Source organism: Polyodon spathula, chromosome 44 (assembly GCF_017654505.1).
Source record: "Polyodon spathula isolate WHYD16114869_AA chromosome 44, ASM1765450v1, whole genome shotgun sequence".
Lineage (NCBI taxonomy): Eukaryota > Metazoa > Chordata > Actinopteri > Acipenseriformes > Polyodontidae > Polyodon > Polyodon spathula.
The window spans coordinates 1,874,687-1,890,889 of NC_054577.1; the positions used below are offsets into that span (position 1 = coordinate 1,874,687).

The window sequence follows — 16,203 nt, forward strand, 5'->3', positions numbered from 1 at the left end:
GGGGGGGGGTTACGGAAACAGAGGTTTCCTATCGGAGGCACTTCAAATTGGCCCTCGGGGATCAATCTGGACGCGTGGAAAAAACTGAACGCACCGCTCTGCACGTTCCCAAAAAGTGGCGACCGGAACCGCCAGGAGAATCCCACATGACGCGGGTCCGCAAGCTCGGCCACCACCGGTCAACTTCAAAACGGTAAGTTCGGGTCCATGTTCCCTTGTCGTTTTATCTTGTGTGTGTGTGCGCTCGCTTATAGTGCAATGCTTCCCTATGCTTTACCCTGCCTCCCTGTGCTTTACAATGCTTCCCTATGCTTTACCAGACCTCTCAGTGCTTTACAATGCTTCCCTGTGCTTTACCACACCTCTCTGTGCTTTACAATGCTTCCCTATGCTTTACCAGACAATGCTTCCCTATGCTTTACCAGACCTCTCTGTGCTTTACAATGCTTCCCTATGCTTTACCAGACCTCTCTGTGCTTTACAATGCATCCCTATGCTTTACCAGACCTCTCTGTGCTTTACAATGCTTCCCTATGCTTTACCAGACCTCTCTGTGCTTTACAATGCTTCCCTATGCTTTACCAGACCTCTCTGTGCTTTACAATGCTTCTTTACCAGACCTCTCTGTGCTTTACAATGCTTATGCTTTACCAGACCTCTCTGTGCTTTACAATGCTTCCCTATGCTTTACCATACCCCTCTCTGTGCTTTACAATGCTTCCCTATGCTTTACCACACCTCTCTGTGCTTTACAATGCTTCCCTATGCTTTACCAGACCTCTCTGTGCTTTACAATGCTTCCCTATGCTTTACCAGACCTCTCTGTGCTTTACAATGCTTCCCTATGCTTTACCAGACCTCTCTGTGCTTTACAATGCTTCCCTATGCTTTACCAGACCTCTCTGTGCTTTACAATGCTTCCCTATGCTTTACCAGACCTCTCTGTGCTTTACAATGCTTCCCTATGCTTTACCAGACCTCTCTGTGCTTTACAATGCTTCCCTATGCTTTACCAGACCTCTCTGTGCTTTACAATGCATCCCTATGCTTTACCAGACCTCTCTGTGCTTTACAATGCTTCCCTATGCTTTACCAGACCTCTCTGTGCTTTACAATGCTTCCCTATGCTTTACCAGACCTCTTCCCTGTGCTTTACAATGCTTCCCCTCTCTGTGCTTTACCAGACCTCTCTGTGCTTTACAATGCTTCCCTTTACCAGACCTCTCTGCTTTACAATGCTTCATGCTTTACCTCTCTGTGCTTTACAATGCTTCCCTATGCTTTACCAGACCTCTCTGTGCTTTACAATGCTTCCCTATGCTTTACCAGACCACTGTGCTTTACAATGCTTCCCTGTGCTTTACCAGACCTCTCACCTCTCTGTGCTTTACAATGCTTCCCTATGCTTTACCAGAGTGCTTTACAAGCTTCCCTATGAGTTATTCAATAACTCGCTCCCTTAATTCTAAAGGTCGTTTCAGTTTGAGTGAGGTTTTTCGTTGGGTTTTTTTTAAGGTCAGCGTGATTGTGACAGCGCACATCCCCCGAGCAACAATGAAGCAGGCACCAAGACGCCGTGCGCTGTCCAGACCGCCGTCTCCACGGCTCCCCTCCGCGCCCGCGGGTTCATCCAGAGTTCGAGTAGACTTTTATTTTCCGGCACATTAAAAACTCGACAAAACGATTAATATACACTTGAAAAAGTAATAATAATAATAATAATAATAATAGTAATAATAATAATAATAATAATAATAATAATATAAGGTTCATGATATAGACAAACCCCCAATATACAAGATAAAACAAGGACATTATCCTAAATTCTTGAAGACTGGATATAAAGACCTATATGCACCCCCCAAACAAATAAAACAAACATTATCCTAACTTTCTTCTTTTGCATTGAACAGGGTTTGTAATGTCCTGACAGGATGGCCAGTGGGTTAAAACGCGCTGGATCTGTAAATAAACCCCGCGGTTTCTAATTCCAAATTAATGGTGATCATGAATTTAAACCCCAGGCCTAAGAGTTCAACCACATCAAACCACGCACCCTTACACTTGCTTTACTGCTTCATTAACAAAAACATTTCTACACGGTTAAAACAAAAAAGCAAAATAAACCAGGCCTATGAGGGCCGGTCCTCAAATGCGGACAACTTCACCAACCCCTGCCGCCCCCCGCCCTCCTTTCCCCCGTCCCCACCCTGAATTAGTGCCTGATCTCATTTTATCTGGAACAATCTGAAAGGTTATATGCATGTATCACGTTGTCTCGTGTTTTGCATCGTTTTTAATGTCATTTATCGTATTTTCCCGTCTTTTGCGTGGTTTTTAATGCCATGCATCATGTTTCTGCACCATTAAGACGTTCGTATGCGGATATTTCTCGTATGCAGTGCAGCATAGCGGTGGACCTCTTTGTGTTTGCCTGTTTCCAGTTTGTTTTGCAAATTAAAAATAAACAAACCCCCCCCCCCCCCCCCCCCCCCCGGTTTATTTTAATGCACACGTTGATTACGCGTCGATTCCACAGAGCAATACGTTGCGCACACCATGTGCGGGGCAGCGAGAGCTACCTGCGGGAAACGAAGGCGCCTGTGTGAATCAATCGGCGGCGCAGATCCGAGCACTTAGCCGGGACCGTCACCGAGCCAGGACAGGGGTCTAATTTAGGAGCTCATAGTAAACACCAAAGGTTGCTCAGTTAAACTATATTATTAACAAGCGTGTCCTTTACTGGCACAATGCCGTGGCCGAGCTCTGGACCCAGTGTTTACGGAGTTGGGAAACGGGGGAGATGGGGGGGGGGGGGTAAATAAATCAATAAATAAATAAAGCTCCACTGCAGTTCACTCTGAAATGAGTGAGGGGGGGGGCGTCAGAGAAAGATAAGAGACTGGAATGTGTCACACACATTTCACTGTGCGACATTTTCACAAATAAAGATGCGTAACCCGTCAGCCTGCTGCTGCCGAGCTGTCTGTCTGTGTGGCGAGACCTTTCCACACGCTCCGCAGCACAGGAGCGCTGGGCGGCCCGGGGCTATTTCTCTCTCTCTCTCTCTCTCTCTCTCTCTCTCTCTCTCTCTCTCTCTCTCTCTCTCTCTCTCTCTCTCTCTCTCTCTCTCTCTCTCTCTCTCTCTCTCTGCTCCACCAGCACAAAGCAGAGGGAGGCTGCTCAGAAAGTATAAGAGCCTATATATTTTTTAAAATGTAATCAAAATCTTTGATGACGTTTCAGTATAACAAATCTTATATAGATAGATAGATAGTGAGAGAGATATATAAATAGATAGATGGATATTGAGAGAGATATATAAATAGATAGATGGATATTGAGAGATATATAAATAGATAGATATATATGAGAGAGATATATAAATAGATAGATGGATATTGAGAGAGATATATAAATAGATAGATAGATAGTGAGAGAGATATATAAATAGATAGATGGATAGTGAGAGAGATATATAAATAGATAGATGGATAGTGAGAGAGATATATAAATAGATAGATGGATAGTGAGAGAGATATATAAATAGATAGATGGATATTGAGAGATATATAAATAGATAGATGGATAGTGAGAGAGATATATAAATAGATAGATGGATAGTGAGAGAGATATATAAATAGATAGATGGATATTGAGAGATATATAAATAGATAGATGGATAGTGAGAGAGATATATAAATAGATAGATAGATAGTGAGATAGAGATATATAGATGGATAGATGTGTGTATCAGCACCTTTTACCATTAGATAGATAGATAGATAGATAGATAGATAGATAGATAGATAGATAGATAGATAGATAGATAGATAGATAACTTAACCTTAATATCAACCATAGCATTAACCTTATCAATATTATTGTCCTGTGTAATAATACATATATCAGCATTTATACGACAGTGGAGTGACAGTGTGCTGTAATGACAGGCTTGGGCCGCATGGGGGCAGCAGAGGCTGATGGACTTTGAGCGGATACACAGAGAATCTGATTTAACTGTTTAAACAATAAATGTTGGTAGTATTGGATTCGGCGGTGCATGCGGGGTGCCCTGTACAAAAAGACAGACTTAATTTATTTTATTAGCATGCATATATATATATAGGTAATAATCCTTTACAATATGCACGTTTGCAGAACCACGCGTGTTCCTGATGTTCACTGCGGTTTGTAACGTTAGACAGAAAAGAAAGAAAGAATATCAAAAACGGGGTTGGGAAGGTGGGACTTCCTGTCTGAAAACCTCGCCGGTTGGGTTAAAGCATTTCCAGGTTTCCAGGGCGTTGTTTTTTTTTTATATTATTATTTTGCAGGAAATAAACTCGCAGTTCGTCAGCTGATCTTGTTTGAGAGAGAGAGAGAGAGAGAGAGAGAGGGAGAGAGAGAGAGAGAGAGAGAGAGAGAGGGGGCTGTGCCTGTTAGCGGTGCTTCCACCCTCAAGCGCCTCGGTCACATGAAACACCCCATGATAATATTTATCTGCACGGGTCTGGCGGAAAGTGAATATCAATCGTGCAATATATATATTTTAAGTTTTACTGCAAAACAGTAAGAGCATTATTGCAACCCGGCGGCGCAGATCATTCGCTGTGTTAGTCCGTGCATGCAGAGCAGCGGTGCAGTTTGATTTCATACGGAGACTCATATTGTCGTGCACGCCCGGGAGCCCGGTCTCTGTGCACCAAGGTGAGTTACAGCATCTCCTCTTCTTAGGGTGTCTCTTATATAAACCCCGTTGCCACGGAAACTGCTATGTGACGAGCACCGTATACATTATAGAGCCGAGCATGCTCTGGTAATTGCGCAGTTCAACACAGCTAATAATAATAATAAATAATAATAAATAATAATAATAATAATAATAATAATGGCGTTGTATTTATGGATTGGGGTATCTGTCATCGTTATACGTGTTTAATAAGTTACTCGATGGTTCGACGGGACTACGTCATTGTTGATGTGTGTGTGTGTTTTAAATAGCATATAACAGTTTTTCTTCATTTTAATAATATTAACGGAGCCGTTAAAGCAACGGGAAGTGTTTCCTGAAGCGGCGGGTTTGTGCAGAAGGCCGGTGTTGGAATCTGCAGGGCACTCTCAAGCGGATGTCCTTTGCGGGGAAGTTTCTGCGAGCATCCGTTTCCTCGCCGCTTGAAAACGCAACGGTCCGCCCTGGCTGCAAGCCTGCAAAACACGCCGAGGCGGCGCTCTAGCGCCAGGCAGCAGGACTGCTGTGCAATAAAACACGCCGCGCTGACTCTTGCATCGGGCTAGTGTATTATTATTATTGCTATTGTAGAGTCCGGTTCTTGCGCTGTCTTTATAATTCCTCTGATACTTTCAATGCATTTTGAATTACCGTGCAGCGCCCGCACTGTGTGTTTGACGTGCGTCTCTTTTGAGAAGCGGTACACGTTTAGGAACGATCCTAAAGGGGGTGCCCTCCATTGCTCTCTGAGAAGCGTTACCTGCCTGCTTTGAGCACTCTTTTGAAGTGTCGAACCATTCAGGGATGCAAGTAAGGCTCCCGTCGCACAGCAGTGTGATCCAGTCCTGGTTTCACTGTGAGTTTAATGATAAGACACACCTGAGCTTGTTGCCTGGACACACTGGGGGCTGATCAAGCTGGTAGTAAAACCTGGACTGGATCACACTGCTGTGCGACGGGAGACTTACTGCCTTCTCTGTGTATTTTTCTATGGTTCGTATTTGAAGCATTGAGCTGATTATAGTTTCCTTTCCAGGAGCTGTGGACCCCCAGCGTCATGTCGACCGAGAGCTCCCCCCTGCTGAATTACCGGCTCTTCAGCGTCACGGGGGAGGTGTCTGTGGAGGAGGGGGCGGGGCCTGGGGCGCAGGGGGAGGACCCGGTGTGTCGTGTGGCCCCGTCCCCAGAGCAGCGGCGCGGGCTCAACACGTTTTTCGGGGTGGTCGTGCCCACTGTCCTGTCCATGTTCAGCATCGTGGTCTTCATGAGGATCGGTAAGACGGGACGGGGGGACCCCCCGAGGGACGGACATTTCCGTTGATTTAAATAATAATAATTTGTCTTGGCAGCAGTGCTGATTTAGGTGTTTAAGGTGTTTAATGCATGTCGTGCATCATGTATATCTTAAAAATACATCCCTCTGTCTCCCTCTTTCTACCCCCTCTCTCCCTTTGTCTCTCCCTCTCTCTACCCCCCCCCCCCCCCTCCTCCTCTCGCTCTCTCTCTCTCTCTCTCTCTCTCTCTCTCTCTCTCTCTCTCTCTCGGGTTCCAGGCTTTGTGATTGGCCACGCTGGTTTCCTCCAGGCCTTGCTGATGCTGGTGGTCGCTTACATCATCATCACCTTGACGATCCTCTCTGTGTGTGCCATCTCCACCAATGGGGCGGTGCAGGGGGGCGGAGCCTACTGTATCCTGAATCGCACATTTCTCTCAAAACGTTTCCCGGGATTGAAATCAGACTCCCGCTGCACAGCAGTGTGATCCAGTCCTGCTTTCACTGGGAGTTTAATCATAAGACACACCTGAGCTTGTTAGCTAGACACATTGGGGGCTGGTCAAGCTGGTGGGAGCAATGGGGATAAAACCGCTGTTTTTATAAGCCAGGTTGGTAGTCGGTACGGAGATGCTGGTCGCCCCGGCTCGTTGACGCTGTTGTGGCAGGTGCCCTGCCTTGTTTCCCTTGACCCCCTGGTGACCTCAGTCATGATCAGTAGAACCCTGGGCCCTGAATTCGGAGGCAGCATTGGCCTCATGTTTTACCTGGCTAACGTTTGTGCCTGTGGAGTCTACATCCTGGGACTTGTGGAAGCAATCCTGGATGTGTTCGGGAAGATATCAGGTGAATATTTTAATCAGAATTATTATTATTATTATTATTATTATTATTATTTTTATTAATGATAAGATTTTAGCAGGCGAATACTGTTGTTAACCTTGTAGTAAAACCATCAGTGGATCAAACTGCTATGCAACAGGAGTCTTATTTCCATGCCTGAATTTAGACTCCCGTTGCACATCGGTTTGATCCAGTCCTGGTTTCACTGTGAGTTTAATATTAAGACACACCTGAGCTTGTTGGCTAGACGCACTGAGATCTGATCAGCTGCTGCAGTCTTTGTTTGCACCCTCTTGACGTACCCCCCCCCCCCCCCCCCCCTCGTTCCCAGGGGCCCCCGGCCCCCCTGGGCTCCACGCTCTCCCGCAGGGTTACTGGTTCAGCCTGCTGTACGCGACTGGGCTCCTGCTGCTGTGCTTGCTGGTGTGTCTGGTGGGGGCGGAGATCTACTCCAAGGCCTCCTTTCTGATCTTCCTGGTGGTGACCATCGTCCTCCTCACCATCTTCGTCAGTTTCTTTGCCGTGGCACCGCAGGACTTTTCCATCGCGCACCAGGACGGGAGCAACGTGACCTACAGCGGCCACTTCACGGGGTTTAATGAGAGCACGCTGAGGGGCAACCTGTACGGTGAGGCTGTGCACACTGCTCCCTCCCTCCTCCTCCTCCATCCCTCCATCCATCCATCCATCCCCTAACCCAACCTGTACAGGTACGCACCCTACCTACAGTGGAGGGGCTCGTCACATGGGGAGACTCCTCCATCCATCCATCCATCCATCCCCTAACCCCAACCTGTACAGTGAGGCTGTGCACACTGCTCCCTCCCTCCTCCTCCATCCATCCATCCATCCATCCATCCATCCCCTAACCCCAACCTGTACGGTGAGGCTGTGCACACTGCTCCCTCCCTCCTCCTCCATCCATCCCTCCATCCATCCATCCATCCCCTAACCCCAACCTGTACAGTGAGGCTGTGCACACTGCTCCCTCCCTCCTCCTCCATCCATCCATCCCTCCATCCATCCCTCCATCCATCCATCCATCCCCTAACCCCAACCTGTACAGTGAGGCTGTGCACACTGCTCCCTCCCTCCCTCCTGACCGCTGGCCCTTCTCTCTGCCCTCCTCCAGAGCAGTACTCCAGGGACTACACCACGAACAGCATGATGACCTTCGCCACTGTCTTCGCCATCCTGTTCAACGGCTGCACGGGCATCATGGCGGGCTCCAACATGTCGGGTAAGCAGAGCGGTGTTCGGTGCTCCCCGGGCGTGTCCGGTCAGTCGGTCCCGGTCCAGGAGGGCTGTTCCACCTCTCCGGGTTTACAGCATCGCTGTGCAGGAGAGGGCTCATGTTTTTATCTTATTTTTTCTGTACCAAGGTCGCTGTAACGCCTAGTTTTTTTTTTTTTAAAGACCTGTTACATTCTTTTGTAAGTAATCTGTGCTTTCTGTTGTGTGATGCAGAGAAGAGAAGCCACAGTGGTATTTGCACTGAGTGTAAACTACACTGTGTTTCAATATGAAGCTTGCATTGTAACCCTGCGCTGCCCTGTGACACCTGTGTGAGTCTCCTGGGGTAAAGGGGTCTGTAAAATAAACAATTGTGCTTAAACAAAAATAAAGTTTCTAATTTTAATTTGAATTGCTGGAATTCGGGTTGTAATTATCACTGGTTCCCCCGCCCTCACACCAGGGCGCTGCCCACTCCAGTGAGTCAGTCAGACAGAGACGCTGTTCCTAATAAGGTGTCTTCGCTGCCCCCCTCTGGTCTGTCCGCTGCAGGAGAGCTGAGGGACCCCAGCGTGTCCATTCCCAAAGGCACCATCATCGCTGTCGTCTACACCTTCTTCATCTACCTGCTCCTCTTCTTCATGGTCAGCTTCACCTGCGACAGGTGAGCGCCCCAGCCCAGCCCAGCCTCGTTGTGTGCTCGAGTCAAAGGTCCTGGATTCTTATGCACGGAAAAAACAGGATATAGACCACCCTGTACACACCCTTACTGTAATCTATCACAGGAAAAGCATAGGGAAGCATTGTAAAGCACAGAGAGGTCTGGTAAAGCACAGGGAAGCATTGTAAAGCACAGAGAGGTGTGGAAAAGCATAGGGAAGCATTGTAAAGCACAGAGAGGTCTGGTAAAGCATAGGGAAGCATTGTAAAGCACAGAGAGGTCTGGTAAAGCATAGGGAAGCATTGTAAAGCACAGAGAGGTCTGGTAAAGCACAGGGAAGCATTGTAAAGCACAGAGAGGTGTGGTAAAGCACAGGGAAGCATTGTAAAGCACAGAGAGGTCTGGTAAAGCATAGGGAAGCATTGTAAAGCACAGAGAGGTGTGGTAAAGCATAGGGAAGCATTGTAAAGCACAGAGAGGTCTGGTAAAGCATAGGGAAGCATTGTAAAGCACAGAGAGGTGTGGTAAAGCATAGGGAAGCATTGTAAAGCACAGAGAGGTCTGATAAATATCCCTATCTCTCTCTGCCTCTCTGTCTCTCTGTCCGCTCCGCAGGGTTCTGCTCCTGCAGGATAACGGGTTTTTCCGCCGGATCAACGTGTGGCCCCCCTTCGTGACGATTGGGATCTACTCCACCTCTCTCTCAGCCTCCATGAGCTCACTGATCGGAGCGTCCCGCATCCTGCACGCCCTGGCCAAGGACGAGCTGTTCGGTACGAGAGTGAGGGAGCCCCCCCCCTGAGTGAGGGAGCCGCCCCCCCCCCCGTAAACTCTCATTGAAGCCAGCAATGGATCAAACCGTTGTGGAACAGGAGTCTTATTTCAATTCCTGCGTCAGCATGTAAAAATAACAAGTGTCTCTCTTTTCCTTCGTTTGCAGGCATCGTCACGGCTCCAGCGAAGATCACCTCCAAGTCGGGGAACCCCTGGGTGGCAGTGCTGTATACCTGGGCTCTCGTTCAGGTAACGGAACTTCCTTTACTCGGGGTCACAGTCAGTTCCTGCTCTTCAAATCCAATTTCAAAATAATTTCTCTCTGTCTTCCCTCTCCTCTCTGCCTTCCCTCTCTTATTCCCTCTCCTTCTCTCTGCCATCCCTCTCCTTCCCTCTCTACCTCCTCTCTCTCTCCCTCTTTCTCTCTCTGTCTCTCTCTCTCTCTCTCTCTCTCTCTCTCTCTCTCTCTCTCTCTCTCTCTCTCTCTCTCTCTCGCTCTCTCTCTCCCAGTTGGTCCTGTTTGCTGGGAAGTTGAACACCATCGCTGGGATCGTGACCGTGTTCTACCTCATGGCCTATGCGGCTATCGATCTCGCCTGCCTGGCGCTAGAGTGGGCATCGGCCCCCAACTTCAGGTACCCCGCCCTGGGCTCCAGAGACCCCTTTAACCCTTTGAGGCAGTGGATCTCATATCCTACATATGTCTGTCTATCTGTCTGTCCTTCTTTATCGGCTCGCTGCGCGTCACGAAGCGCTGTGGGGGGGCGGCTGGGGGGTGGGTTTTCTCATTTTATTTCTCTTTCTTCCTCTGTCTGTTTCACTGTCTTTCTGTCTTTCACTGTTTCTGTCTTTTGTTATCTCTTCTCTATCTTTTTCTCATTTTATTCTTCTGTCTTTCTATCTGTTTCACTGTCTCTGTCTTGTTCTTTTTCATTCTCTTTTCTTTCTCGCTTTCTTATTCTCTGTCATTCTCTGTCTTTCAGTGTCTCTCTTTCTTTGTCTTTCATTCGTTCTCTCTCTCTCTCTCCCTCTCCGTTGTTCTGCTCTTGTCAAATGCTGTTTCAATCCTGCTGTGTTCAGGGCTCTACACACGGCTGTGCTCTCCTCTCTAGAACCAAGTATCGACCCGTTTTGTGTGTGTTTGTGTGTGTATCTGACCCCCACCAGGCCCACGTTCCGGTTCTTCAGCTGGCACACCTGCGTCCTGGGACTGGTGAGCTGCTTCGTCATGATGTTCCTGATCAACGCTGTGTACACCTCGGCCAGCATCGTGCTCATGCTTCTGCTCCTGGTCTTCATCCACTACCGGGCACCCACCAGCAGCTGGGGCTACATCAGCCAGGCCCTCATCTTCCATCAGGTCAGTGCAGAGCCCGGAGGGGCTGGGTACTGCCTCCAGCTCCAGTCTCTCTACTTCGAAGAGGGGGTATCTTGCATGATTTGAAGCAGCCCCTGCTCTCTCCCCCTCCCCAGGTCAGGAAGTACCTGCTGCTTCTCGACATCCGGAAGGAGCACGTCAAGTTCTGGAGACCCCAGATCCTGCTCATGGTTGGCAACCCCCGTGCCAGCTGCCAGCTCATCAAGTTCATCAACGACCTGAAGAAGGGAGGGCTGTACGTGCTGGGGCACGTGGAGATTGGAGACCTGGGTACGAGAGATTACTGACTGAAACCACTTCCATAACCCCTTCCCACTTCCATCTCCCAGGCTTCCTAACCCCCTCCTCTCTCCTCTCAGACAATGCGCCCTGGGACCCCGTCCAGCCGCAGTATAACTTCTGGCTCAGCCTGGTGGATAAGCTCAACGTGAAGGCCTTCGTGGACCTGACCCTGTCCCATTCTGTGAGGCAGGGCGCCCAGCACCTCCTGCACATCACAGGGCTGGGTGAGTCTCCGCAGAAAGCAGGGCTGCAAACAACACTCCTGCTGCATTCACAAAAAACTCAATGGGAACTAAACAGAATTGCAGCGTTTTCTGGAGTGTCGTGATCGGTACCTTGATACACTGTTCTTGCTAGCGAAACATCATCATGACAGATAGACAGAGATAGAGCTAGACAGAGATAGAGCTAGACAGAGATAGAGAGGGATAGATAGATGGATAGATAGAAGATATAGATGGATAGTGAGATAGATAAATAGATAGATAGTGAGAGAGATAGATGGATAGTGAGAGAGATATATAAATAGATAGATGGATAGTGAGATAGAGATATAAAGATAGATGGATAGTGATAGAGATATATGGATGGATAGTGAGATATATAAATAGATAGATGGATAGTGAGATGTATAAATAGATAGATAGATAGATAGATAGATAGATGGATAGTGATAGAGATATAGATGGATAGATGGATAGTGATAGAGATATATAGATGGATAGTGATAGAGATATATAGATGGATAGATGGATAGTGATAGAGATATATAGATGGATAGTGATAGAGATATATAGATGGATAGATGGATAGAGATATATAGATGGATAGTGATAGAGATATAGATGGATAGATGGATAGTGATAGAGATATATAGATGGATAGTGATAGAGATATATAGATGGATAGTGATAGAGATATATAGATGGATCGTGGTAGTGGCTATCTATCGAGATAGTATCTCTATATATCTACCTATATATCTCTATATATCTACCTATATAGATGGATATAGCTATAGATCTATATAGATGGATAGTGATATCTAGATATAGATGGATATCTATCTATATATATAGGATAGATGGATAGTGATAGATAGATATATAGATGGATAGTGATAGAGATATATAGATGGATAGTGATAGAGATATATAGATGGATAGTGATAGAGATATATAGATGGATAGTGATAGAGATATATAGATGGATAGATGGATAGTGATAGAGATATATAGATGGATAGTGATAGAGATATATAGATGGATAGTGATAGAGATATATAGATGGATAGATGGATAGAGATGATAGAGATATATAGATGGATAGTGATAGAGATATATAGATGGATAGTGGTAGAGATATATAGATTGATAGATGGATAGTGATAGAGATATATAGATGGATAGATGTGTGTGTGTGTGTGTGTGTGTGTGTGTGTGTGTGTGTATCAGCAGCTTGTCTATGCACAGGCTTTTACCATTCAGCTAAAGAAAGAGTCCCAAACATCCTGATAGCATGGATTTATATTTTTTTTTTATCAATTATCACACCTCATACAAACCTCGTTCTTCACTGCCAGCTCTCTGTCCACGCCCCCCCCCCCCCCCCCCCCCCCCCCCCCCCCCCCCTCTCTTCTCCCCTGCTCTCTCCCAGGCGGAATGAAGCCCAACACTCTGGTCCTGGGTTTCTATGACAGCTGCACCCCTGAAGACTATTTCCTGCAGGACCCTGCCTTCCGCGACGGGCTGGAGAACGACCACTTCGGGGTGGACAACAGCACCCTGCAGGCCCACTTCCCTCCCGTGCGGGACAGGGAGGGCAGCAAGGCGCTGGGACCCTCTGAGTACGTGTCCCTCATCTCAGACGCCCTGAAAATGGGCAAGAACGTCTGCCTGGGGCGGTACTTCCACCTCCTGGAGAAAGGGGAGCTGTTCGCGAAGGGGCAGAGCCAGGGGGGTGGGGTGGCCATAGACGTGTGGCCCTTGAACCTCCTGAGACCGGACAGCGCCAGCTACGTGGATGTCTGCAGCCTCTTCCTGCTGCAGATGGCCTGCATCCTCAACATGGTTCCATCCTGGCGGGCCGCCCAGCTCCGGATCTTCTTGTGCGTGGAATCGGGAGACGACAGCTGGGTCAGGAAGGAGGCGAAGCTGAGAGAGCTGCTGGGGAAACTCCGGATCAAAGCCACCATCAAAATAGTGGCCTGGGACGCTGTGGCCGCCCTCCACTGGCACAATCAGCCCAGGGCGGCCACGCCCGGCCACGCCAACGGGGAAGCTGAGCGGTCGCTTGCCGACGCCCCCACCGCTGCCAGCGCCACCAATCTGGGCCGGGTCTCGGAGGAGTACCTGGCTGCAGTTAACCAGCTGGTCAGGGATCAGGCTGTCAACACGGCCGTCAGCTTCCTGTATCTGCCCAGGCCCCCGGCTGACACGGCCCAGTACGACAGGTACCTGGAGCAGCTGGACAGGGTGACCCAGGATCTGGGTCCGAGCCTGCTGATCCACGGGCTCACCCCAGTGACCTGTACCGAGCTGTGATCCCCTCGCGGGGGCGACTTGCCTGTTCTGAGAACCCCGAGCCAGTTCTGAGGTTCTGAGAACCCCGAGCCAGTTCTGAGAACCCCGAGCCAGTTCTGAGGTTCTGAGAACCCCGAGCCAGTTCTGAGAACACCGAGCCAGTTCTGAGGTTCTGAGAACCCCGAGCCAGTTCTGAGGTTCTGTTCCAGTTCTAAAAGGCTGCATTGTCTACCAGGTTCAGTCTGGGTATGGACAGCAGCGTGCAAATCTAGCAGCTCAAGATGTGTCGCTGATCTCCTTTAAATACCTGGCAGCTGTGTTTTTTTTTGTTTTGTTTTGTTTTTTTGGATGTTTTGTGAACAAAAAATGCTATAATATATTAAGCTAGGAACCCTGCCCCCAGAGTAGAGAAAGTAGTAAGAATCGTTTGCAAACCATGTTAACAATCGCTTATATAATATTCAGATGCATTCCCTGCGCTTTGACGTGTGCATTAATTATATGAAATCTAAAGAAAACTGTATATTTAACTAGACTGCAGCTGGCGGGCTTGTTATTATTTATGTTAACCTGACTTTTTTTATGGGAAATCTGCTTACAGGCAGGATTGCGGACTGCAGATTAATCTGTCTCATTTTGATACTGGGAACCGGTCCAGGTTGCGTTTTATAGAAAGGTCAAAAAGGAGCGACTTGAAGTGAGCGTGACCCGCAGCACAGGAAGTGACACGGTACCAGGAAGCAGCTGCAGCCGGAATTAGAGGCCGGTAAACGTTCTGTTGTTATTTCATTCGCTGAATTCTCTCTGTCGCTTCAATGCTCTCAACCTGCCTCAGCGTGAAGACTTCAACACAAAAAAGGCAGGTTTTCTTAACTGCTCCCTGACACAGGAAGCGCTTCTCCCTCGTACTGCAACTCCGGGCCGGCCAGTCACGCTCCTGGGGGGACCGGCATTCCATTCCAGGTTTTCCAGCTAAAAATAAGATCACGATTTATAGAACATGGTTTGGAACAGAGACTGGAGCGGAAGGGTCAACTGTTTTTGTTTCTGTAATTTTTGCATTATTATTATTATTATTATTATTATTATTATTATTATTAATATTGTTATTATTATTGATATTTTTGTTAATAGTATTAATGTACTTATTGCTGGTAAACCTAAGAATGACTTGCATTGTAAGATGAATTGTATTTCCTTAACTGCAGAAGAATTCCACATTTTTGAACAGCAACACTTTCTCTTAGTCTCAAGCAAGTGTCATAATGTATATATAAATACAAATTTGGAAAAACTAACTCAATAAAAGCCATTTCAAAACTTTTTATTTTTCGGTATCTTGGTTTCATTTAACTGGGTCTGCAAACAGTAATATATTAACCCTCTCGTGTGTGAAATATTGAAAATATCTTCAAATAAAATTAATAAAGTAGTTTTTGAACACATAATAAATAGAATTAATTAGACTTTTTTAATTGGCATGAAATGATCGCTCAGGAAGGGTGTTAATTGCATAACAGAAGTAATTGGAGAGAGCTGGGATTAATTAAGCCACCGGTGCGCTTGCTTAGGTAACTGGGTCAGTCTTAACCAGCTCCAGAGTTTCAAACGGTGGCACTATTTCCCTGGGGCGAGCTACTGTCCTTAGTGTAACATCAACAGCATTTAAAACAATTTCAAAGAAAACACGACCCTAATGTTTCTTTACTACTTGTACCACGGTCTCCACGCCGGTTCTACCGGCTGCAGACCGCTCCTCACTGGGTTCACCCCGGCGCCTTCTGGTGTCCTCCAAATGCGAACCGACCCGCTGCCTGTCCGCGGATGCTGGGGCGCGGGGGAAACGACGGGCCGGTTTTGGGCATGATCTCCTGGCAACGAGTACGCGTCACCGGGCACCAGAAAGGTGAGCTGTCCGTCCGGGAGAGCTAGGACTTGGAAGCCAGCGCTGAACGCTTGGACAGCGCCGTCGCTGGCCGTGTTGGAGTCGGGGTAAGGTAAGGTGTTTGTGCGCTGGAGGCGGGCCCGGGCCGGCGGTGGAAAGCTTGGGTTATTTAACACGGGGGTACAGCCATTCAAGTGGGTTAACAGCTGGCTCTTCACGTCACTGTGGATGCCGTCGCTGGTGGACAAGAACTGGGTGACTTCCCTTACGCACTGCGTGTAGCCGGCTCGGTACTTGCTGGCGATGGACGGGTCGGGGATCGGTAATGCTAGAGAGACAAAGAATAGGTGGGAACAATACATTTAAAACGTTAAACTGAGGGAACGAGAAGCCTGTTTTGTGGCTTTGAACTTTGGTTTCAGTGAAATGCGCGGCGCACCAGGGAAACTCGAGTTTGGTGCAGCAAACTTCAAACTAGGTCTCCCGGACCAGTCGCCTGCAACAGGCTTTCAAGCCTCTGTTCGTGTGCATTAGGCTTTAACATCTTCCCACAGCATGGTGTTATAGATTAAAAACGCCCCTATCCATTGCTTTCCTATACAAAGCATTTTGATTAGCTG

The 16,203-nt window shown here is 47.7% G+C and overlaps 1 protein-coding gene across 3 annotated transcripts in view; it reads left to right on the forward strand.

Annotated features, from left to right (window-relative positions):
• Positions 1-68: 68 nt before the first annotated feature.
• Positions 69-16,203, forward strand: part of slc12a9 (solute carrier family 12 member 9) — a 33,399-nt gene continuing 17,264 nt past the window's right edge. Inside the window, exons 1-14 of one of the 3 annotated variants that reach the window (XM_041237223.1) lie at positions 69-193; positions 5,769-6,006; positions 6,285-6,419; positions 6,714-6,851; positions 7,180-7,476; positions 7,981-8,088; positions 8,634-8,745; positions 9,358-9,515; positions 9,683-9,765; positions 10,027-10,151; positions 10,684-10,876; positions 10,990-11,164; positions 11,254-11,400; positions 12,833-15,021. In XM_041237223.1, the coding sequence (XP_041093157.1) occupies positions 5,790-6,006; positions 6,285-6,419; positions 6,714-6,851; positions 7,180-7,476; positions 7,981-8,088; positions 8,634-8,745; positions 9,358-9,515; positions 9,683-9,765; positions 10,027-10,151; positions 10,684-10,876; positions 10,990-11,164; positions 11,254-11,400; positions 12,833-13,719 (2,775 nt within the window). In that variant the 5' untranslated portion in view covers positions 69-193; positions 5,769-5,789 and the 3' untranslated portion in view covers positions 13,720-15,021. Of the gene's footprint in view, positions 194-4,341; positions 4,711-5,768; positions 6,007-6,284; positions 6,420-6,713; positions 6,852-7,179; positions 7,477-7,980; positions 8,089-8,633; positions 8,746-9,357; positions 9,516-9,682; positions 9,766-10,026; positions 10,152-10,683; positions 10,877-10,989; positions 11,165-11,253; positions 11,401-12,832; positions 15,022-16,203 lie in introns of those variants that run through there. The other 2 variants (XR_005948101.1, XM_041237222.1) reach the window with 2 other exon arrangements.